Here is a 24,771-nt window from a genome sequence, read left to right on the forward strand (position 1 = left end):
GTATCACTTTATAGAAACCTCTATAACCTATATAACCTATTTAAATCCTGTTTAAGAGACAAACTAAATAGTTGCCATGTCCCATTGAAATGAACAGGTGAAAAGTACTACAAACTGAAAAGTACTGAAAAGCAGGATAAAGGAAGCAGTAAGGAGCCCGATTTGTGTGATAAATGAAATATCTCATACTGTGGGAACTTTCTGTTTTATGACTTGCGGCCTCAACAGTCATCACAAAACTCTTTCCTTAAACATTCAACACACAATATTTCATTTACCACACACCAGACCATCCCTAAATGCTATACTAGTTACATATTATAGTTGCTTCCATTATTCCTTCATAACCCCAGTAAGTAATACTTTTGTGGATGTTATCTTTTTATCATTCCTGGAGCAGTATTTATTTTTTATTTAGTTTAATTTTATTTATACTTTGTTGACCAGGTTAGTCCACTGGACCAGTGTCCTGTTTTCAGGAGGGACCTAAGGTGGCATTCATACTGGGTTCCTATTACGGGATTGAAAATCCCTTTAGGCGAATACAAAGATGTCGAACCATATTGCGTGAAGTACGTAAACCCTGAACGGTCAAAACCACAAATTTCGAAATGTCGATTTGTTTTGGTTGGCCCGTCTGCGGTACAGCTCCGTAAGGTAAGTATACGATAGATAGGACTTTAGTGTTAGGATTTGGGTTAAGGTAAGTGCATAGATAGGTACTGTATGTAAGAATTAGTGTAGTGGTAAGTGTAGGGGGTTTTTAAGTGTATGTATGTGTATTATTTATTTTGTTTAGGTGTATGTCTGTAGGGGATGTGTGTGGTAGTTACGGACCTTAAGGTTAGGGAGGGGTTAAGGAGAGTGCATAGATAGTTGTGTTTGTGGGGTTTAGTGTAATGTTGGAGGTAGGGTTTTGGTGCTTTTATTTTGTTTAGATGTATGTCTGTAGGGAATGTGTGTGGTAGTTATGGACCTTAGGGTTAGGGAGGGGTTAAGGAGAGTGCATAGATAGTTGTGTTTGTGGGGTTTAGTGTAGTGTTGGACGTAGGGTTTTGGTGCTTTAGTTTAGGTTGGAAGTAGGGTTTGGTTAGTGTATGTATGTGGTTTATTTATTTTGTTTGGGTAGGTAGTATGTAGCGGGTGGTGAGGTTGGCAGACTATGACAGTTCGTTATTTTTCTTTCGCAGTTTAGTGTGTTTGGGATTTTCGTGGTTCGCGATATAGGGGTCGATATTTTGGTATTCGCGCATAGGGTTTTTTGCTTTGCTAATATAGACCCATTCATCCTGACTAGGTGAAAATTGGCCAGGGCGCAGCTGAACTTTCCCTAAGTTTTTGATAGATGTTGTAGGATCTTTTACACCCATCTGAGATACCATCAGTATCAGAAAGGATTGATAGCATAGTTTTAGATGTAGTAACATATATACTATGTTCAATTTTAGCAAGAGCAAAACAAAGAGCAACCATAAGAAAATGCACTGAGACTAAGTCTGTGGGCATCAGGCAATTATTATTAGGTCTGAGGGAACCAGGCAGTTATTATTAGACTTCTCTAACAGTCAGAACTCCTTGGTGTCAACTACATCTACTTAGCAGAAGCTATGCAAAAAACCTCAGACATAGCAGAGTCAGAGAATGCATTATATTGTAGAAAGGCAGACTAACAACATATTAGTCCTGCCAACCACTGCTCATGCAAATAGAAGCATTAAGACCTTATTTTAGATTTGTCCCAAATAATACATTGGATCTAATGGATGATGAAGACTTTGATCTGATGTTTCTGAGACTAGTTCAGTTCCTCTGCTTAATGTTTCAGATTTGTTGTAGTACATGTAACTGTTGTTGAAGGAAGTATTTTACTTTCAAGATATGTTAGGTAAGTATTTGATGTCTGCACACATTCTCTTTCTCTGAAACATGCATGCACACACAGACACACACACAGATGTACACACACACACACACACACACACACACACACACACACACACTCCACTGTCATAAAGCATCAGACTCATTTTTCCACAGGCATATTCATTCTCCAGTAGAATGGTGATGTGCAGGTCACCCATTATCTAAAAACTATTAGCACTCCATCGCCATTTTAACTGAAAACAAGTGCGTACTGACTATCAAGCAACAAGAGTAACATAAAATATTCATATTTTAGATAAAAAATAAAATTGGCACCAATGTACATTTTTATGGAAATCCATCAACCAGGATCATTTCATTACAATGAGGCAATGTCGGTACTGGAAAGAAAAGACTAATTGTGCTTTGTGGCACAGCGTGTAAGAGTTGCTGTCAGCTGTCTGCCTGTTTTCCAAATTCAGCAGCAGCGATAGTAGAAACAAATGCACGTTATTGGCAAAGAATGGAGAAGGAAGAATTAGATGTCTGTGGTCCTCTGGGTAGTGATCATTTGTTTCTGTTCTTTACACATTTCACATTGTCAAACAGGTAAGTAGCCACCTCTTCAAAAGTTAAACATCTGGATTGTACTGTATAGGTTCTGCATATTAGTGATACACTTGGGCTACATCATCCCTGTTGAAGTAGTAATTTAAGAGGGAAGAGTGGAACTGATGGCAGTGGAGGAGGAAAAGGTACAGGGCTTTGATCATGTCTTGGCTGAGTCTCCAGGAGCAAAGGGGGAAGGCAGTACAGCAACAAATGTAATGCTAGGGTGCATCCTAGGGTGCATCCTTGGGAGGTGGACAGCAGAACCAAAGAGACAATAGTCATGTGAGGTCTGCCTTTCAATACAGTATGCAGTTCTGAAGATACAAGGACAGGGACACCATGTTGTTCGAAGGACCCTAAGGGAAAGCTGAGTGTATATGACTAAACTACAGAAATTAAGGCTCTTTTTTTCTGGGGATTATAAGAACAAGGGATGTAATGTGGATGTACAAAATCATGCCATGAAGATTTGAAAGGCTCAACTTGATCAAGAAAGACAGAGAGGGCGAAGAAGGATGTAGTAGCAGACTGTGGGAACCAATGACTCTCTGGAGATGTGAAAATGCTTCTTCAGGGAAAGAGTTATATGTTCATAGGTTTTTGTTAGGCTAATGATCACAAGGGCCTTTTTAAGCCTAGCCATGCATCTCAAATCTCTGACAAGTTCTGGTACCCTTGATAAGTGTGAATAGGGGCTTGGGAGATGAAACATTTATAAGCAGAAGCCTGAGAAATGAAACATTTACTAGTTGCCTGTATCCATTAGAGACATAGGTGCCAAGCCAGGGATGAATTTTCTGTTCCTCATCCAATTGTCCAACTTGCACTTTAATTGGGTTAGAGAGGAACTCTGCTTCATATGGATGTGGAGCCTGCTCAAGAGAAGGGGTAGTCTCTCTCTCTCTGATAAATATCTGTCTCTCCATTGTAAATATATGGAGCAGGGAACACAATTTAGTATAAGAGGTTTTGAATATAATACTAAGTACAAATTTGATTGTAACTCCAAGGGAGTGGTATACCTGGCTAAGTGTCATACATGTCCTGCCTTCTATATCGGCAAAACTGACAGAAGACTTAGGGACAGGGTCTATGAACACACATACACTATTAGATCTAACAAATCAGAGAACGCATTGGCCAGGCACACTATTAAAGCACCCACCCATGGTTTTACTTTTAGGGCTATAGATTGTATTGCCTATGACCCTAGAGGAGGGCCTCTTTCCTTGTTCTTAGAGAAATTTGAAGTGAGTTGGCAATTACGTAACTTTGCATGTTACCCTCCGGGAATTAACTAAATGTATTCAATTAAGTGCATTCTACAACTTAAAATTTGGTTAGGAGTTGACTATTATTCTGCGTTTAAAATGGTCTATGCATACTATTGTCTTAGAGTGTATTTGACTTTCAGCTTCTCAAGTCAGGTTTTGCTGTTTTTCACTTACATGTATTTATTTACATGCTTTTAAGGTTTATTATACTTGAACATAAAAATAAAAATATAAATACATACATACACTGTTAATTTTAATTTTAACTGCATTAATATTTCATAATAGATAATTATTGGTTTTAGATTTTTTACACTATTTATCTATTATTTTAAAATATTGTTTTAAAACAATGTGTTAGATGAGAGCTGTTTAAGCTATATATTTTAGGTAATGAATGAAGGTGGTTGCCACTTTAAGAGCAGCTGATTCCTGCTGATTCAGGAACCAGCTGACTTTTCACTTCCTTTTCACTTCCTGTATAGTGTTAGTCCTATGTTGTATAATTATCTGAAGAAGTTGGGCTATGTGGCCTGACGAAAAGCGCTTTATGTGATTTTTTGTTTTTTGTAATAAACAGTACGTTAATTCATCATGCTTGCAGGATTTATTTGGGCAGTTGGATACACTGTGGTGCTTCTTCTTTTGGTAGTACGGATCCAGTTTGTGTTTGTGTCTTTGAGCCATTTTGCCCTCATCCATTGCTTTGGTGACCTTCTCAAAGAAGTCCACCAGGTTGAGTAGGAATGACCTCCCCTTGATGAAACCAAACTAGGTTGGGTCCAGTGTCTGTAGGTTTACTTTATTATTATTGATCATTTCCATGATAATTATTGACATGGTTTTTGCATACAAGACTAGTGAGACTTATGGTTCTGTAGTTTCCAGGTATTATAGAATGCCTACCTTTATGCAGAGGGGTGGCTGTTGCTGTTCTCCATTCATAAGCACAAATCCTGTTTGGAGACTACAGTTAAATAGCAATCCCAGAGGGCCTGGTAGGCCATGGTTCATGCTATTTAGAAGGCATATATTTGATGGCATTTCCTGAGGGAAGTTTGAGGGGGAGAGAGGAGTAAAGTTGCAGCTGACTTTGTCGGCAAGTAGGTTTGCTGTATCTTTTAGCTCAGTAAGGTGGTTACATTTAAAATGAGGTCTGCACACAACTGTGTATTGCCTTTCAGGTTGCGGACATAGCTAAAGAATGCCTTGTGGTTGTCCTTACAGGTGCTGGGAAGAGCACTTCTGGCTGATATCAAAGATCACAACCATACTAATTTCATGAATTTTAATCATTCTTTGACTTAGGAATGGGATCCATTCTCATCATCGTATATGAAACCAAAAATACTTGTAGAAATTTAAAAAAAAGCATCCTGGGATAGTGTCTGGGCCCATCGATGTAGTGTTCTTGGTCTTAGAGATAGCATTAAGGACCTGGTCCCTAGTGAGTGCAGGGGAGTTATATTTGATGGTATTTCCTGGGGGAAGGTTGATGGGGAGAGAAGGGTAAAGTTGGAGCTGAATTTGTCAGCCAGTAGGTTTGCTATATGTTCTGGCTCAGTATAGGTGGCTCCATTTAAAATGAGCTCTGCACACAATTGTGTATTGCCTTTCAAGTTGCAGACATAGGTAAAGAATGCGATGTGGTTGCCCTTGGCCTGGGAGGCCAAATTTACCTCAAATTTGGCTTTGGTAGACCTTATTTGTCCTGTGAATTGTTTGTTTAGTTTGATGAAAGTGTTTTAAACCTGCTGGGTGCTGCACCTCCTATTTTTTCCATAATTTTCTTCCTTCTGTTATACAGCCTACTGATTTTATGATTCTGCCAGAGTGGCTTGTTTTTTGAGATAGTTCCGTACTTCTTCTTGGTGTGACAGCTGCCTCTATGCAGCTATTAACATACTTGCATTGGGTTTCTGTGAACATTTCTGCATAGGCAGCAGTGTTCTCAGGGTTTATGGGGGCTTCATATTTGCCAGGTTATCACTTAATAGCAGGAAGTTAGCCTCAGAATAATTCCTGAATATTCCGGGGTTTCTTGGGGGACCATGTTTTATTTTTACTTCGGAGGAGACCATTTAGTAGTCTGACCTCACCAGAAAAGATATAACATTAGAGGGTGTGCAGCACTCTCCCATATTAGTGAGGACCAGATCTACTATAGTTGCACCCCTGGTTGGTGTATTGACTGTCTGGTCCAGGGTGTTTGTGTTTCCAAAATCCAGGAATATCTATGCCTGTACATTTGGTGTCATATATAATTTCAAGTTAATAATGAGGTAATTAAAGTCACCCATAAATATGGTATTGGGTTGGATGGTGAGCGTTTCCAATAAGTTTAAATACATGGTATGGGTTTCCTGGGTCATAGAGGGGGACCTATAGCTTGCAAGGAAGTGGTGTTGCATTTTGCCTATGGTAATTTGAACATGGAGTAGCTCAAGTGCATTATCCTGTTTGACCATCTTTGAGGTATATTTATTATTGATGTAAATCAAGATAAGTCCACCTTTAATCACTGTGCATGTAGTAGCTGATCTAAATGTGTGGTAGGCATTATAATCTTGCACTGTCAGTGTGCTCTCTGAGATTTTAAACCATGTCTCAGTGACCACACAGATGTCAGCATTCTGAAGAGACCTTCTAGAGAGTGGAGTTTTTTGTTTATACTTTTAGCATTGAGTAGTAATACCTTTAGATTTTCTTGGTTTTGATTGGCCGTGTCAGAAGTACTTTCAGTTTGTCATTGCCTAAAAAAGGCACTATGTGGGAAGACAGTGTTTTAGCTAATATTTGAAAGCCTGGAGGGGAAAGCTGCAGACCATCCCTGGCACAGCAGTGTGGTCTGTTGACCATCTCATTCCATGCTGACAAATATTGCACCCCCTTAGAAGGACACCAGAAACTAAATGAATTATTAAAGTCATTCATCTTTTCTTCGTATAGGTTCATAGGTTGGTACTGGGCTATCTGCCCAAAGGCATATATTAGCCCAGCCACGTTGTGTGGTATTCACTGCCCCTTTAGTAGTTCCCTAGACCCTTGTACTAGCAGCTAGTACCCTTGTCCCCTATCTAGTAGTGCTGCTGGTGTGATCCCTGGTGTGAACTTTCTGTTACCCATCCACTCATCAAGGTTCCTCTTGAAGAGTGATAGTGAGGGGCTCTTTCTTATGTAGATCGGGACCCTGTTCCATAGTAAGGGAAGTCTCTGTAAAGGGAATCTATCCCTCCAGCACATTCTATTCATTGTTGTGTTAAGGTTTATATCCCTAGAGTGTGTAGCTCGAGTAGATTTGGATTTGCTAAGATGGAGCATGTTAAACAATTCTGGGTTGGACATGGCTCTGTACGTTAGACAGAGATCGCCTCTGAGAAAGTGGTATGCAACAGAGTATGGTGACATCTTCCTTGGAGAAAGTAAAATGCTGCTCAGTTCTTGGCTCATGCCAGGCTGGGACATATTCTGATGTCTCTCTTCATATAGTCTAGGGAGGTACGGCTCAGGTCATTTACTGCCACATGGACTATGACTGACTAATACTGATACTTGTGGTCCAATGACTTGAGTATGTGAGTAATGTGGTGGATCCTAGCCCCTGATAAGCAACTGACCATGACTTTCTCTTTACTCATCTTGGTGAGAGGGACATCAGTGTGACTCATGATGGAGTCTCCAATGACCAAAATGTTGGATTGTGTTGTGGCTTGCCTTACGGGCCTAGAAGTAGAGGTTCCATGAGTTGTGCCTGTATGTGTTGATGTGGTTGTTGTTTTGAAAGAGTGCATTTTGGGCTGCTGAAGGTATTTGTTATGTGTACTTTATTTAGGAGGTCTTTGGGGTGTATGAAAGTACATTTAAGTGCTTCAGCATAAGCGGGTCTATATGTCTGTTTTGATTTGTGTCATGGGTAAAGAGTGTGTACAACTAACAACCTTATTGAAATTAGGAGTACTTTTATGTGAGAACTTCGCCTCCAGTGGCATTGTTTACATCTCTCACATACCATTTCAGTTTGTTTGAGAATTAGTTGGTTGTTAAGTAAACATGAGGCAATTTCTACATTGCCTCAGGATGCTTATATTCACTAAGCTGGTAACGGAGATAGTGGATAAGTTCATTTCCATGGCAACAGACCCTTTTTATTGATTAGACAGTTGGAGTGAGAATATAAAGCAATGTCAGGAGTATACAGTTTGCAACTCTGAGGGCAGTGCTTGCCACTGCAAACTAATTGCCCTGTGTGCAACTAGGTATTGCTGAAATTTCAATTGCACTTTTACAGGAAAAATGTCACTCAAGATGTCTGCGTCTATACAGGGCACTGCCAAAGACTTGAGGGGAAACTAATAAGTGGACCCTGGAAATGTAATGATTAAGTATTTAGACAGATATTCTAAAGTTAGAAACAAATGAAGCAGTACTTACTGAAAACAAAGAATTAGCCTGTCATGGATGATGAAAAGGGGGAGTCACATGAATGGCTACTGCCTGGCTACTACTAGTGTTGGCCTCACCACAGCATCACTCTGCTTGGATACAATGCTCCTTTGCTTCTTTTCTCACCAGAAGCAGAATATTAGCACCAATACCAAGATGAGAAGCAGGCTACAGCCTGTTTGGTTATCCACAGTCTTGTTCCAGATGATGCAAGAGTCTGTAGGCTTGTTGTAGCTTTTTCCTGGTAGATGCCTTGAATAGCAACCAGACCAATCAGGAATGTCAAGCAAAGACACTGCCCAACCACAAACAGTCAGGAATCAATTCACTCTACTCCTTCTCACACCAGGAACAGGCGTAAGCACAAATTCCAAGCTGTCACCATTGAAGCAGCTATTAGGTCTTCGGGTGATCACCAGTTTCCAGGAAATAATGTCCCTGTGCTCCTTCTCTCAACAGGAGAAAACAGAAGCACTAATCCCAAAATGACAACTGAGAGCAGAATGTGGGCTCTCCAATAATTGGTGGTCTTTTAATAGATTTTGCAGATTTTAAAGATAAGATGGAAAAATATGGTTAACAGCCTGAGCAATGAGGTGTGCACTAAGCAGTTAGATATGAAAGAGGGGTAACATTAGCTGTCTAAGTGGAGACACAATAATTTTAAAAGAGAAAGATAAATTGAAAAGAGGGTGGCCACTTTGTATTCTGATTCTATGAATTATGGTGGGATGGCCATAAATTTAAATAGTCGAAGGGAGTGATTTCATAAAATGATAATTTTGTGATTACTCACAACAGCCAATGAAAGGGGAAAGGGAAGGAGATATGTGGTCAAATTAATGTAAGGAGAAGGCAACTAGAAAGACAGTTCAGTCTAAGAACACAACAACATCAGGGTGGGAGGGTGGAAAAAAATTCTGTGTGACTCACAAGAAACGTAGCTGTAGTCTCTTTCCTAATTTTGATATGCAATTAAAAAAAAATAAGTAATACACAGTGTAAAGAAAACAAATCACAGCATACAAAATAGAAGAAGGCAATAAAGTAATAGAAAATGCAAGAAAGCAAAAACAAACTAACCATTCCCTCACAGCAAGCAGCAGTAGAGTCTGGGTGAGCTTTTCCAGTGAGCTTTTCCAGTGAATCCTTGAATCTACCACCAGAAGGGTGGTTAGGAAAAACTCTGCCGATGCATTCAAGAAAGCATGAACTGCTAGAGAAAGAGGAAGTTAAAGTGAAGGAGGAATGGGAATCAAATTTTAAAATCACTTATTTGGCAAACCAGATAAACGCATTGCCTTTTTCAGCCTTCAAGCAATTCCACTGCTGTATCTTCTGGTCCTTGATATCATGAGAAAGTTTTAGACACATAAGGTCTTTGGCTAATGAAGTTCGCAGATGACTGTAAACTAGGAGCCATAATCAAAACTCCAAAATATGTGGACATCCTACAAAAGGGCCTCGCTGAGACAGATGCCTGGTGTCAAAGCAATGGCCTCAAGCTCAATGCCAAAAAGTGCATTGTCATCCCTTTTGATAAAAACTCAGTACCCATGAACTCCCACATAGGTGGTAGTCTACTTAACGCCAAAAGTGTGATAAGAGACCTTGGGACACAGGTGGACAGTAGTCTCTCCTTTGATAATCACATCGCCACAGTAGTCAGAAAATCCTTCTATGTGGCACACCTCATCACAAAAGGTTTCTCATCCAGGAAAAAATAGGTCATTGTTCCCCTCTACTCATCACTCATTAGACCCATTATAGAGTACAATGCCCCTTTTGGTATGTGCCTCACAAGACATCTACAACAGCTGGAAAGGCCACAGAAATACCTCACAAAGAGGATTACTGGCCTCAAAGAGATGCCCTATGCACACCGTCTCAAAAAACTGCAGCTTTACTCCATTGCATATCACCTACTCAAAGGCGATCTCTGCCTAACACACAAAGCTATGTCAAACCCAGAGCTTTTAGACATGCTGCACTTAAAGAAATCCCAATCCCTATGAGCTACACGCTCTAGGGACCTAAACCTCATCACCACAATAAACAGAACATGCTGAAGGGATAGATTCCTGTCCCAGAGATTTCCCATACTCTGGAACAAACAACCTATCTATATCAAACAAAGCTCCTCATTAGCACTCTTCAAGAAAAATCTTGATGATTGGATGGGAGATAGGAAATTCACCCAGGGGATCACTTCTGTTGCTCTGCTCGATAGTGGCACAGGAAAATAATTTTCTTGGGTGGCAAAAGCCAGGGTACCTTTGGCTAGGCTTATATAGGCCCTAGGGCCAATAGCCTAGTACCTACCTATGAACCTATGAACCTATGAAATTGCTGTCTGCTTCTATTCAGTATTCAGAGATGGGCAACGTTAACTTTTTTTCATCAAAAGATAAAAGTTTGTTGATCATAGAGTTGGGCTATGATAAATTATCTATTGAGGATGGAATTTAGATAGAAGTCTTTTCTAGAATCAAAGGGGATGAATGCTGATAATGATTCCATTATAAGACTTTTGTCATATTCATAAGGTACTATATCAAGACCTTTGTCACTTTCACACAAACCAAGTAATAGTACATTGTTATACTACTTTCTGGCATGTAATGGTACCGTGTTATAACTGTCTTTCCCCTCTTGGTCCTTTATGCATGGCTGCAATTAGTGGATATAATCTAATTTATTTCGTTTTTTAATTAGGAAAGTACACTGGTTCAAAGTCAACCTTTTGTTGATTGTGAGATAGGTATGGCTGATGCAGTATGGGCAATAATCAAACATCTAGGATGTTTTAGTGGTTAGGTCTAGCAGATTAACACAGAGGAGTAAGGCTATGACTTACTAATGAACAACATCCTGTATTCCATGTGTTGAATCCTTCAGCCTCCATTTGCAAAATGTGTGACTCTAAGCAAGTTATTTAAGCAGTGAGTGCTCCCAGTTCACCCATGAAAAGTAGGTATTAATGAATTAAATAAGCAAACAAGAGTTCTCAGAATAAAAACAGAAAACAAAGGCATGACGTTGGAATTGTGATAAACAACGGTTAATTACATGGCACTATGTTTTCAATCTTATCTCTAAGGCATTACATATGAACTTCTTCATGAAGTCAAAGACCTGCAAAAGATTGCCTTCTGCAAATCTGCAAACTGGGATTGTCAAGTCAGGATTTGTACATAACACTGTGCAATAGTTCTCCCCACTTATTTGATTTCTCTGTGTATTCCATAAGTAAATATTGGTGTTTTTTCCAGAACTGCACATTTTATCGGGGTCGGGGCACTTGCTGGAGTAACTGGTGAGAAAGTAACTAGACTCGTTATAGGACTTTCTCCTATATTGTTAAATTAAAAAATATTGCTTTAAATTCTCACTCTAACTTAATTTAGAAATAATACATATGTTTTTCAATGAATATGCACAGTTTTCATTTGGCATTAATCAGACACAACTTAAAACAATGTTATTTGCAAAGTCGGAGCCACTTGATTCTAATCTACCCTCAGGGTGGAGGTTGCATACTTGACTATAAAATATCTGGAGCCCGAGAAACTGGTGGTGGAGTTATAGAAGAAAATCTGAAGGGTTCATTTAGCAAACTCTTGCCCATCATATATCTTTCAGATATACTCTAAAGACATTTAATTTCATAGGTTCATAGGTTAGGACTAGACAAACAGTCTCTGGGCAGCGCAATGGTTCTGCAGTGAATGTTGTCACCTCACAGCAAGAGGTTCCCTGGTTTGATTCTTGGCTGGGGTGCCTTCTGTGTGGAGTCTGCATGTCCTTGGTGCATTCTTGTGGGTTTCCTCTTACATTCCACAGACATGCATCTGGAACATTTCTCCCCAGGCCTCCACTAAAATAGGCACTGTCCTAGTCAGACTTTCCTGGTCAACCAGTGTTAAATAAATGACCATACAGAACCTAGTTGTGCAATCCAGAGAGTTTAGGTAGCAGTTTCACCACTATTTATTTATTTATTTAACATTTGTTTACTGGGAAAGTCTGACTGGAACAGAGCCTATTTTCAGCAGAGGCTCAGGAAGAAATACTCCACACTCATGTCTTTGGAATGCTACATGAAGCCTTAAAGCTTACCCTTCTAATCATGCTAGCTGAACACAAATGAGGCCAGAATAATTCCCTGCTTGACATGCAAACTGAGTTTATTCCATAGGTAGGGGATTCTTTGGGTTAGGAACCTTTGTTTCAAATAGGGCATGTTTATGCTGCAATGAATGGGGAGGTATTTGGAGCAAGTGTATTTAGTGTTACCAATATTCCTGGGATGGAGGAGGTACAGTGCAACAGGATCTTTCATAGCATGGATTCAAGACTGAGATCTCCACGTAGAGACTCTATGAGACAAAAAAAGTGAGAGAAGTTTTATTCTGTCTGGTTAGTAAGGAAACTTAATGCTTTGAATTTTTAGTATTAGAAAATGTTATAGTCTTTCAAATAGGGCACAGTGTTTGGAGATGTAAATTCTAAACAGTGCAATGTAGTCTATAACTGTCTTGATGAGGGAAGCAAATGGAAGTACATCACCCATAGATCTAGAGGATATACCTTTGCAAATTAGAGGCACAAGTTAAAAGGAGTCTTTGGCAGTATAACTGAAGAACAGTCCATTGTCAGTGAAAGTATCCACATCCTTAACAACAGTAGCACTTTTAAGCAGATTCTGTTTATGTTGTAATCAGTAATACAAAATTCTTTCCAAAGGCAACTATGCTAGATTTTAGATAGTAAGCTTAAGGAAGGTCATAGTTGGCATACCAAATATTAGCTCTGTCATATTCATCTTGGAAAACATTATTGTCTATGGAGGGGTCAGTATTAGCATCTATTTTACAGTCATGGCAAATATGGTCATCTTTAGAATGTTGACATCTGATTTCATGTCAGAGAAGTAAATACTAAAGGGGAAGAGACATAGGACAGAGTTGTGTACTGCATTACTACTAACCTGCCTTTTAGATGAGAAGGTACATCCAACTCTTACTGTGTGTGCTGTAATGGATAGCAAATGTACAACCCAATGCATGACACGGGGGGTTATTTTTAGATAGGTGATTTTGTCAATAATTCCTTGGTAGGTAATATTATTGAACAACTTAGCAAAGACACAATATACAATATGGAAAAAATTGACTTTGTCAATGATTTCTATTATATTTTCAAAGAAAATAACAAGGTGAAGTAGACAGGATTTACCTTTCAAGAAGGCAAATTGAATAGTGACTAATTTCTTTGTTTCTGAGATTAACCAAGGCTTGTTCCACAATTTTACAAATAATACCGGTAAGACTAGTGGATGCCAGGGTCTGTGGTGAAGCCACCCTGGTGGAGGGGCATCATGATGGCTATTCTTCAGCAATTGAGTTCATACTCCATGTAGGGACTAAGGCTGAAAAGGTGAGGAGGGACTCAGTAATGTTTTACCTTGCACTAATTAGAAGACAGGCGGGTATATTGTCTGGGTTGGAAGAACTATTTCTTTTGGTTTTGGATAGAACTACTAGGATTTGTTCCACAGAGATTTTAAAAGAAGGAGAGTTTAATGACTAACGTGATGAAACACAGCGGTAAGTAGCAGGAATGGATCTGAAACTGAATTTTTAGCTAGGATGTTGGCTGTGGTGTTGTGATTAGAATAAATGGTGCTACTTGATTGGAGTGCAGTCCAATATTGGGTATTACTTCTGCCTTAATTCTCCTTAATACCACACTTGAGCTCTTTGCTGGCCCAGCTACAGTATATACCTTCTTACAATAGCAGGTGAGGAATTTTTGGTAACCATTTGGAATGTCTAGCAGGTCTCAAAATGTGGAGGCTGAACGACTGAAAGAGTGCACTGGAGAGATGGCACAGTAACATCCAAAAACTCCTTCAACCTAACAGTGATGACTGAACATTCAAAGAAAGTCAGTATACATTCATCTTACTAAACTTGGCAAATCTTTATGGGGTATGTCATGATGAAGCACAGCTTTTATATCACTGTTGTTAAAACTGAGTAGCTTACAATTTATTATAGAGAAAAGGAGTGTGGGTGTAGCCAACTGTATTTCATGGTGCACTGTTTTTGTGCAAAGAAATGTGCTGGAATTTAATTTCTGCTTTAAATAACACATTTTTTGTACTTTATGCTTCTATAGATTTTTAAACAATTTCTTTTTCTCCAGTAATATTTTTTCTTTCTTTTTTACAACTATCATAAAGCTAATGCAATGGTTAAATAGCTTTTCTTGTTAACATTTATTTTTCTGATACAGAAGTGTTTGACTCCAGCATGTGAGTGTATCCCCCTTTTATACTACAAGCTTTTCATTGCTTGCGTCTCTGCCACTTTCTGCATCCAACAGTAGCCATACAAGTCTAATGCTGATTTGAAGACTCCTGTTGACTTACAATGAGTGAAAGCCCTGTAACTGGCTGGACTACAATGCTGCCTATTCTGGATTATTCTTTTTGTTCCTTGAAGACTAGATGCCTGCCTCTTCTTATATGTTCATAGGTTTATAGGTAGGAACTAGGCTATCAGCCGAAGAGCCTACGTAAGCCTAGCCAACAAGGTTCCCTGGCTTACACCACCCAAGAAAGTTATGACTTGAATAAACATTTCCAGTGATGCCACACCATGATTTTACAATTTGACTGCACTTTTCAATTTGACCTGTAGTCTACACTTGCTTCAGTTTAATGAACTTCGATGTTGGACTCTGTAAAAACAGTCTATTGTGACTTTATGATTATATGTACCTCAGTTTAATTACCTTACTTACTGCACTCTGCACACACTGTTGTAAAGGTATCAGTGTTCAGTATGCACATGTAAGCTGTTCTCACTAATATTTACCTAAATTGTCATAGTATAGCATATACCAGGAGGATATCAGTTTGTCATATGCTCATGTAAATTTTCAGTACTATTTTCCTATGTCAAGATTATGTAGTTCAGAAAATGTTTTTGATTCACTAGGTCATTGCTGATTTGCATAGTGCTTATTTAATATTACCTTAAAGCAGATATTTTTTTCTCTTTTCTCAACAGCACACCTAAGTCTTCCATTGACCACTTGATCTTTCTGCAGTCTGCCATTGTTACACAACTATTTCTCCTTCTTTTACAAACTTTAATTGCACTTTTATTCTCCTGCCTGTGCTCTGACTAGCATGTTGCCTTTGTTCTCTTATCTAATCTCTTTCATAATTTCAAAATGTAATTGTACTGATACTGTCTTTCTTGAACTCCTACTATATCTTCATCTCTACTCAAATATTTATTGTGCCGTTATTCATTCCCTTTACATATTGTAATTATCTTTCTCTCTGATAATATATTACCTGGTTGGCTGTGTCTGCAGGCTCATATGGGTTGTTACCTAGTGTGCAGTTGGTTTCCCCAAGGGGAGGGTTTTCTTTGACGATCTCCAACCCCAATCCTAGATTTTCCTAGAGTTAAATGCTGGTAGTCTATGATGTAATTTCCTGTGTCACCTGATTTAGTTTTCTGCTTTAAATGTATTGTGTTTCTTCACATTTTTAGTTACTTCTGGCACTTACATGACATTTCCTATTTCCATTTATTTCGGCCTGCATCATATATTTCTACGTGTAGTTAACCTAAAAATCAACAGTATAAAAATTGCCCACACCAGCATCAACATTATATGCAACAAATATGTCAGTTTTGAAATATGGCTTCATATAAATAAATCTGATTGCTGTTAGTGAATTTTGGTTAAAACCAGGGGACATAATTCCTTCCTCTATCCAAGCTGTATGCAACACATACCAAAGTCTTAAAACAAAAATATTACTGGCACTCTGCTGCATTCTTCCATAGTACCTCAGGCCTAAATCCTAACCGTGAATGTCTTACTGGAAGTGCCCATAAATATCAAGTTAGACTAATTTATTTGCTTCCTTCTACAGTTTGCTGTAAATGAAAGGAATGGATCTTATTTTGTATAACTACATGGAAGACATATCTGCTGCTGAGAGATAATAGTCTTCATTGTCAGTTTAATTTTAAATTTCTTCTTTATGCCACTTTATCAGAGCATGCTTTTAATAACATGTAGAAAGTCCAACTCATCATAAACCTATAACTCCTAGAGATAGGCTACCTGACTGGTTTTGTACCATTCAGTCAGTAAGATTCCCACCCCATCATCAGCTGACTGCCCTTACTTTTATTTAATTTGCATTAATTTGTGTTTGCTAACTGATGTAAAACACTGACCCTCAAAGACCTTCTTCAGGCTCATACTGGATGCATTGTCTGGTGAAGAGACTGACTTGGAGTCACACAGTAGAAAAATGGAGGCTGAACTCCAAAGAACAATTTCTACTCTAGTTCACCTTTTAAGCTAAGAAGCCTGACCATTTACCTACTAAACCAATTAAATGAGCAGGAATCTAATCTGCAATTTGAATTGGCCACTATTAACTGGTCATCTGCCACTTGACAGGGTGACTGCAATAGTGGTTTGCAGCACTTCTTTAATATTTTCTTTAATCTGCAGGAGAAAATACCATCCCTTAAAACAATGATGGTCAGAGGACATCACAAACCCTGGTAATCATATGGAAAAACACAAGAATAAGTTAAATGCCCCCCCCCCCCCCAGTACTGATAATGAACACTACTTTGCTGTGAGAAATGAAAATACCTAAAATGCAACCCTTCCAAAAAGAATACCAAGAAATATATTTAGAGTAAAATTAATAACCTTTCTGGATAATCAGAGATGCAGCAACCATGTTTTCTAATGGCAAATGGCCTTTTAACTGACACCAAATCAATTCCGGTGGCATTCAGAGTTCACTTTTCTTTCTACATGAGCTTCTTCATCACTAATGCCTCTTCCTCAATTCACTTCAACAACTTTATGGAATCACTATTTCGTTTTAGCACCAACTTTTGATTTTTATTGGTTACCCTGTCTGAAATCAGCAAATGGCTTAATAAAATTCCTACCAATAGAAAGAGAGGTTCTGAAAGCTTGCATCCCAAATTTATTAGGGCCTGTGATATACACACTGTTGTCCTTACAGTATTTCTATTTCTAATGTCATATTTCCTAACCTCTGCGAAATCACTCAGATTACTCCAGTTCCTAAATAAGCATTAAGACACTAGATCTGAACCTCTTTGATATTTTTTCTGTGTTATCCCTTTGCTAAACTGGGAATCCATCAGCTTTCCAAAACAATCTCAATTATAAGGTAACTTAGCTATGTTACATTTGTGAGCTGAGAGTACTCAAAGTTAATCTTAGGAAAACTAATGCAGTGGTCTTTGGAATTTACAAGGGCCTTTGCATTTCAGTTACAGGTAAGACCTCATCAACACTTATGTTGGCTCACTGTAACTGGTATAATCCATAAATATCTTTTTAGGTGTCTAATGTAATCTATAAAATATCTTGGGGTGTCTGGTGCAATCCATAAAATTCCTGGGGGTGTGGCTTCATCCATCTCTTACCTTCCCAGTCATACATAAAATGCTGACAATAAAATAAATCAAGTGATAATCGCATTCAGTAACAATTAGCAATCTCCTAACAAACAGAACAGAATGGCAGATGGCAGGGGTGTATGTGCTCTTGTCCATCTTTGATTGCTACTTACACTTTATTAACTACATCTATTCTACAAACCTACCGATACTCCAAAATCATATTTACCAGCTTGCTTCTTAGGCTGTCAGGAAGCTGCATCATTACCTTGCAGTCATGCAGACAAGGTGGCTGCCAATTTACCTTAAACTTAATTTTCTTGTTGCCACCCTTTAACATAAGCTTCTATTCATGGACCACTCTAAGACCCTAAGCCAGTTTACAACTTTTAAACAGCATCCCACAACTCTTAGTTCTTTCACTTCCACTGCTTTCATGCTTAACCCCACTCTCTTCTCACTTGTCTGTACTAACAAGCTTTTCCACCCCACTGTTTGAGACTCTTTTCCAGATACCCTTTCTCAGTTTTCTACATTTTCTTCTTTATCCAAGCAACTGAAACCATACTTACAGTACTAAAGTGACTGTTCTGTCCTAGTCCCATCTTCTCTGTATCCTGTTTGCTGGACACCACCTGAGGTTATTTGATCAGCATCAGTCACCGGACAACATTTCTTAAATATTGCAGGAAAACATCACGGCCAAACATTAGGACTTCAGGGGAAATCATGCACATGCATTTGTGTTAGGTTTATAACCTAAAAACATAAATCTCAGTCTACTGACTGTAGGTGAATGCAATGGTACTGGACTTTAAACATATACTGTGTCCCCACTGACGCTTGGAACATATCCTTGCAATAAGTATAAAATGTGTCAATATGTTTCTTCTGTACAGGAATTCAAACACCCTATTTTGTCCTTCATATTTCAGCTCAGATTCTATGCTACTTGCAGAACAACTAGTTTAATATACATGGCAGAGTGCACTGGATGTACATGTTTTTATATAGGGAAAACACAGAAACGGCTCAGAGACAGAATCTATCAGCATATGTATGATGTAAAAAATAAGAACAAATTAAATGCTTTGGCTAAGCATACAATGGAATTCCCTTCACATAAGTTTAGGTTTAGAGTCCTACAAAATGTTAATAATGACAAGAGAGGGGGTAACTTAAACAATTTAATTGAAATAATTGAATTAAAGTGGATATTAAAGCTGTAATCTCATGTATACCCTGGGCTGAGCAACTATGTCTGCATTAAACCTGAGCTAGAAGCTCGCTCACTTAAATAAGATGTAACACTAGCTGAAGACTTAATTGATGTATTTTAAGGGTTGTATTTATTTTAATGATGTATTTAATTGATTAATTGATACTGCCTTTCGATATAAAATGTGTAGGGATTTTTACTATTTTATTGAAGACTTGAGAAAGTGTGGCTTGTTCTACATGAAAGCGCTTGTCTAAATAAGCCTGTTTTAAGCCATGGTAGTCATCTGGATTTTTTTGCTTCATTGAATTTAAACATAACAATTAACTTAAAACATACTTTACTGTTTTTATTACCCTGTAAGACAGGATATTATTTCTCAGCACTTGCTCCTTCTTTCTACGTATTTGTGTTAGGTTTGCCTGCTACTGCTCTGTGTATATGTGATATCTTGAAGTACCCTTATTTTTACTATCATATTGTTTTATTCTCTATAGCAAATTATAAGATAAATAATATGTAAAACGTCTATCTAAAATAAATGTGCATTATTTCTGACAGATAAAACCTGTGCTGGGGAAGCAAAGAGATGCAGCAGTTAGCACTGCTGCTTCACAGAGCTTGGTAGTCCAATTCATATTTCAGTTGGCATACATTCTGTATGGAGTTTGCACATCTTCCCTGTGTCCATAAGTCTTTGTACCAGGCACTAGTTTTTTTTCTGACATCCTAAAGATGTGCAAAAAGTGAACTGGTGATTCTCCAAATTTCAGACTACTCATACAGTATGCAGTATGTGAGTTAGTGTATGTGAGCATGGGCATGTGTGTGTGTGTGTGTGTGTGTGTGTGTGTGTGTGTGTGTGTGTGTGTGTGTGTGTGTGTGTGTGTGTGTGTGTGTGTGTGTGTGAGTGTGTCCAGCAATGGGCTAGTACTCTACTCAGAATTAGTTTAACTGACCTGCACTCGCTAAATACATGGATAGGCTCCTCATCCCTCATAACCTGAAGTGCAAAGGTTATGATAGCGTGAATGAATGAATAAAAAAACTGTGTTTGCAAGACATAGCATGTTCTATGGAAAATAGATTCTGTTATAAACGGTAAAATGTGATATTAATGCAAAGACGTTATAGATACCCTGTTAGTACTGTGACCATGAGTATAGCTCAGGAGACTAATGTTGGAGTCATAGACCCCGCATATAAAGAGCTAGGAGAGAGGGTCAGAAATGACTGATTAGTCAATTGTCCTTTCACAAGGACAGTTGCTGGGATAGTAATTATCTGTATCTTGATCATCTTTTGTTGGGGACCAGAGGGCTTACCCAAGCAGCACAAATCTCTTAGCTGAGTGTGTGTGAAGAAATCCCATTATGAAATGGCAGAGAGATCAAGGGTAGCAATGTATCCAGAATTTGCAAGCACTGCGCATTCAACATATAGTAGAAAAAAAGTTATCATTTGCTATGAATGATGATTACAGAGTTTGGAAATCTCATATCCTACTACCCTGCTAATAAGTGGGTTGTCACAAAACTATTCAACCTTGTAAAGTGTGGGGTAGTCTCCTAAGGGGAGATTTGAATGCTATGCCAGGTACAATTATGACAAGCAATAGTTCAGTAGATTGCAAGGAGAGCTATGTGCTCTAACAAATTGCTACTTTTACTTTACATATGCACATATAATCCGATAAAGCTGTGCATTAGTTTACAAATGTCATCTTGTAATTCCATGGTGTCACATAGAGTCCATGTTGGCATCTTACACAATTTATTTGCATACATAAAATCTCAGTGATATATACTGTCACAGCAAGCTGCTCTTTAAGGATATCACTGAAAATCAAAAATTTTAGAATTTTTTGATATGGTACCTGCAACGTCTAGGTCAACTTTATAGTTTACAAGGTGGGTGTGAATATTTCCAAGCACATGATCAGCAACCCGTGAACCATAATGAAGTCCTTCTGGAGTGAAAAATGTGGCATGAATGTAACCAGTGGCTTGGACCTTTACCTCCATTACACCATTCTGGTAAAAGATGAAGTCCCAGATGTAGTCATAGTTGTAAACAGTGGAAGTGGTCCGAGCAATCAGCACATGGTTTTCTAGGACACCAAAAAAGTAATAGCCACCATGAAAATTGCTGTCAAAATGCCTTCTGAGAGGCACACCCATTGACTGCTCAAAAATGCAAACTGAATTTTTGTATCGGATAGGTTTGTCAGTATCAAAGTAGTGATATGTGTCAAGAAAACTGGCTGTTTCAGGGCAATCATATCCCTTTGCCAATTCATAAGCGACTGCACCCATCATCCAACCCACATCAATATATTTTGTTTGCATTGCAGCTGGGGTATGACCTGCATAAAATGCAATGGCTTCCTGTATTGACACCTCATAGGCAATTCGTTCACCATTAAAGCGAATATCAAAGAGTTGAAGTCCTGCAGTTGTTCCTACATGGAATGCAAAACTCCAGCCAGTATACTCCACTTTGTTTCCATGCAGCAAATATCGCTTGCCTTGAGTGTCACAAAGTTTGGGTCCATGAATATTTGTTGGTGTTTTAAATTGTCCACGTGGTTTGTAAGTAGAGTAAATGTATTCTTCACTATTAACACTTAGTTTGAGTTTACGGATGACATTTCTATCATATTTATCCATGAGTTCATCTATGCTATCAAAATACTGTTCATTGTACCAGACTTTTTCCACTGTCCAGTCACGTGGGTCAGTGGCTTGGTGGTTGATGAGAATTTCAAATCCGACTGGGTGAATAAAGTATCCATCAAGAAACCGCTGTAGTATTAACCATGTGCGTCGTTCACCAGATTTAAGGCCTCGAGGGGCAATCTCTGAAAATGTCAAGCAATGATCAGTGCAGTTATGATACCAAAAACCATAACTCTCCTTCATTAAATGAAAAGTTTTCTCTGTTATATTTTTCAGAAAATTGTCAATGTTCCCAATTTCCTCATAGGTCATTGGTCTGGATTCATACCTGATGGGATGGCGGCCTTTGAAATACCGCGGGCGGTAATAATATGGATAAGGAAGAGGACCTACTACATATTCAGTGACATTGGGTTTACTCTGGTCTCCATAAAAAATCACTACTCTTGCTTCTCGTCTAGGCTGTATACTATTTTTGTCCAAATAGTTCAATACATATTGCTTTTTCGGGAGCTGCAAGTCAATTAGAAAAATTCGGTTTTTGTAAAGAAGATTGGATTGAGTGGGTGAAAGTTGCAAGGGTTTCTGGGCCATCAAAAAATCTCGAACTGTATTCATTTCACTTGGAGACAGGCTTGAAAATACTGATGCTTTCTGGTCGCCATCTATAGATGATGCAGAATTCTCTGCAAAGGTGCAGAAGGCAAGAAAACATATAAAGGATTTTATCAGCATTTCCCTTTCTTCTTTCAAGTGTAGCTTGCACTAAAAAGAAAAAAGAAGCTTCATTATTTTTTATTTTTATTATATTAGCATGTTAAATAAAAGGGAAATGTATTTATTAAAACAATAATGATCACAGCTCAAGTTAAATACCTGAAGCAGTTTGTTATAAACTTGCACATATTAGCAATAGATCTACATGAATACAAACTGGGTAATGTAATTACAGATATTAAAGTTGCAAAAATATCTTTGAAAACACTATGAAAAAAACTTGTGTCGCATTTCTTCACTTAGCTGCTGAGAGTAAACACCTTAAAAGCACATCTTTGTTATTTTTTTAATATTTTCTTGAAATACCCTTAAGAATTACCAGCTCAGATTTTAACTTTTAAACACAAATGTGTACCTTTGCCTATAACATAGGCTTATTATGGAAATGAAATTAGAATTATTCTTTTAAGGATTTTGTTTAAAAAAACAGCTTTAACAAAATATCTGTTAACAACAAGACCACTAACAAAAGAAGTCAAAGTAGATTTCTATGTTTTCTACATTATGCTGTTTCATCTGTGCTGAAGTAACCCTGAGGGGCATATACTGAGAATTCTTTTGATGAATGGAATGAATGGAAAAATTATTCCCAGTAAAATGCAGAATGAGAGATGCCCACTAGCATGAGTGGGGGTGGAGGGTCAGTTTGTATCACAGGCACCACGCTGTCAAATGTAAGATTGTGTCATCGGTGTGTTATCAAAGATGAGCCTATAGAAATCAAAGTAAGCATCCATTGGAATGTTGACTACATTTAAATGAAACAGGTATGTGACCACATAAAATGACTGCACATAGGATGAAATTGATGGCACATATCTCAGTCTCATAGGCTTAGCGAATGCGGGACTGCTTCATATTTTAAAGTAGTAAGTCATGTATTATCAGGAAGCACTGGGAAACATGTAAACCCACCTGATGATTGTCGTACCTGCAGGATTGACGATACAGACATGCTGTCACTGGGAAGAGGTTTTATCCCTGCCTTGGTATTCTAGGTGGGATGCAGAATGGAATAAATGGTATCCAGTGGAAGTTCCAGGAACTTAGGAATAGCAATGGGACTAGTACCTAAATTAGGCACTGGAGAGAAGTTTCCATGATTACAGAAGATGTAATCTGTTTCATATTGTGATGCCATTATTTATTACAGTGGTATTAGCAGTCCTCATTTCTAACAAATGCTTTTACTGCTGCAGCTTGATTTTTTCTGTAAACCAGCATTACATCTTTACTGTGAATAACGAACAAACTGAAGTATGAATAGAAAATTACTAGCACTCAGGAAAGGGTAATAAACCCAGAAAGACTGTGTTGGATATCGTTATTAAAAGATAGATATGGTACACAAAAGAGCATGAAAGGGACACATAAATAGGTTTGTACTTTGGGCAATGGGAAACCCAGTGGAAAGAAATCCAGAGGCAGTGAGTCACTGGTCATTACAAAGCCTAGTATGCCAGCCAATGGCTACCACAATGTAGGTCTCTTTTAAAAAGGAAGTGTCTCATCTGACCCTGCTTCAATGTAGCTGAAAACTGTGCATTTCAATAAACAGGCAGGAGACACAGCATAGTGACCATTGATTACCAGTGGCACAGCTAGATTCTGCAGTTTTAAATATAATTAGTTCTGGCACTGGAAGGGTCAATGGAGCCAGGTGTACATGTGGCTTACCATGCGCTGTTATGCTACTGCACAGTGATATGATGGCTGCACTCACGCCATCAATACTGCAGTCCCATGTAAACAGTATTGTAGGCATTATGCATGGATACAGAAAGTGTATAGTGCAGCACCTAAATACTACCCAGCACCATGTTACATAAATGATGTATGCTGTAGCAGCTAAATACTACCCAGCACCATGTTACATAAATGATGTATGCTGTAGCAGCTAAATACTACCCAGCACCATGTTACACAAATGATGTATGCTGTAGCAGCTAAACACTGCCCAGCACCATGTTACATAAATGATGTATACTGTAGCACCTAAATACTACCCAGCACCATGTTACATAAATGATGTATACTGTAGCAGCTAAACACTGCTCTAGCAACTTGTTAATAAGCTGTAAAAGCATGATGTTTCTAGAATCAATAGGTTTTGTTTTGCACAACTGACTGAGTCAGTGTAGAGAGGGCGTGAGCAGTCTTTTCCATTTAATAACTGGTATGCTGTACAAGACAGATAGTGGGAAAGAGATTGCTTAAATTGTTCACCACATAAAGTGATTACAAGTGAGATTCCCTCCTTCCAGAAAGCATCCAATAGGAAGGCTTGGTACAGGATGGTCTCCTCCGCACCACACGCTCTAGTGACCTCAACCTCATTACCACAATCAACAGAACATGCTGGAGGGATAGGTTCATAGCCCAGAAACTGCCCTTGTTATGGCATAGACTTCCCA

At 38.5% G+C, this 24,771-nt stretch overlaps 1 protein-coding gene across 1 annotated transcript in view; it reads right to left on the reverse strand.

The window, feature by feature from the left end:
• The window catches only part of LOC122797811 (amiloride-sensitive amine oxidase [copper-containing]-like), a 152,800-nt gene extending 129,488 nt beyond the window's left edge, over positions 1 to 23,312 (reverse strand). The window contains exons 1-2 of the mRNA XM_044066333.1: positions 23,289 to 23,312; positions 20,779 to 22,345 (exon numbers count right to left, since the gene is read on the reverse strand). Coding sequence (XP_043922268.1) covers positions 20,779 to 22,345; positions 23,289 to 23,312 — 1,591 coding nt within the window. The remainder of the gene's footprint in view (positions 1 to 20,778; positions 22,346 to 23,288) is intronic.
• Positions 23,313 to 24,771: the final 1,459 nt, after the last annotated feature.

The sequence above is a fragment of the Protopterus annectens genome, chromosome 3.part1 (assembly GCF_019279795.1).
Source record: "Protopterus annectens isolate FY-2018-M chromosome 3.part1, PAN1.0, whole genome shotgun sequence".
Classification (NCBI taxonomy): domain Eukaryota; kingdom Metazoa; phylum Chordata; order Ceratodontiformes; family Protopteridae; genus Protopterus; species Protopterus annectens.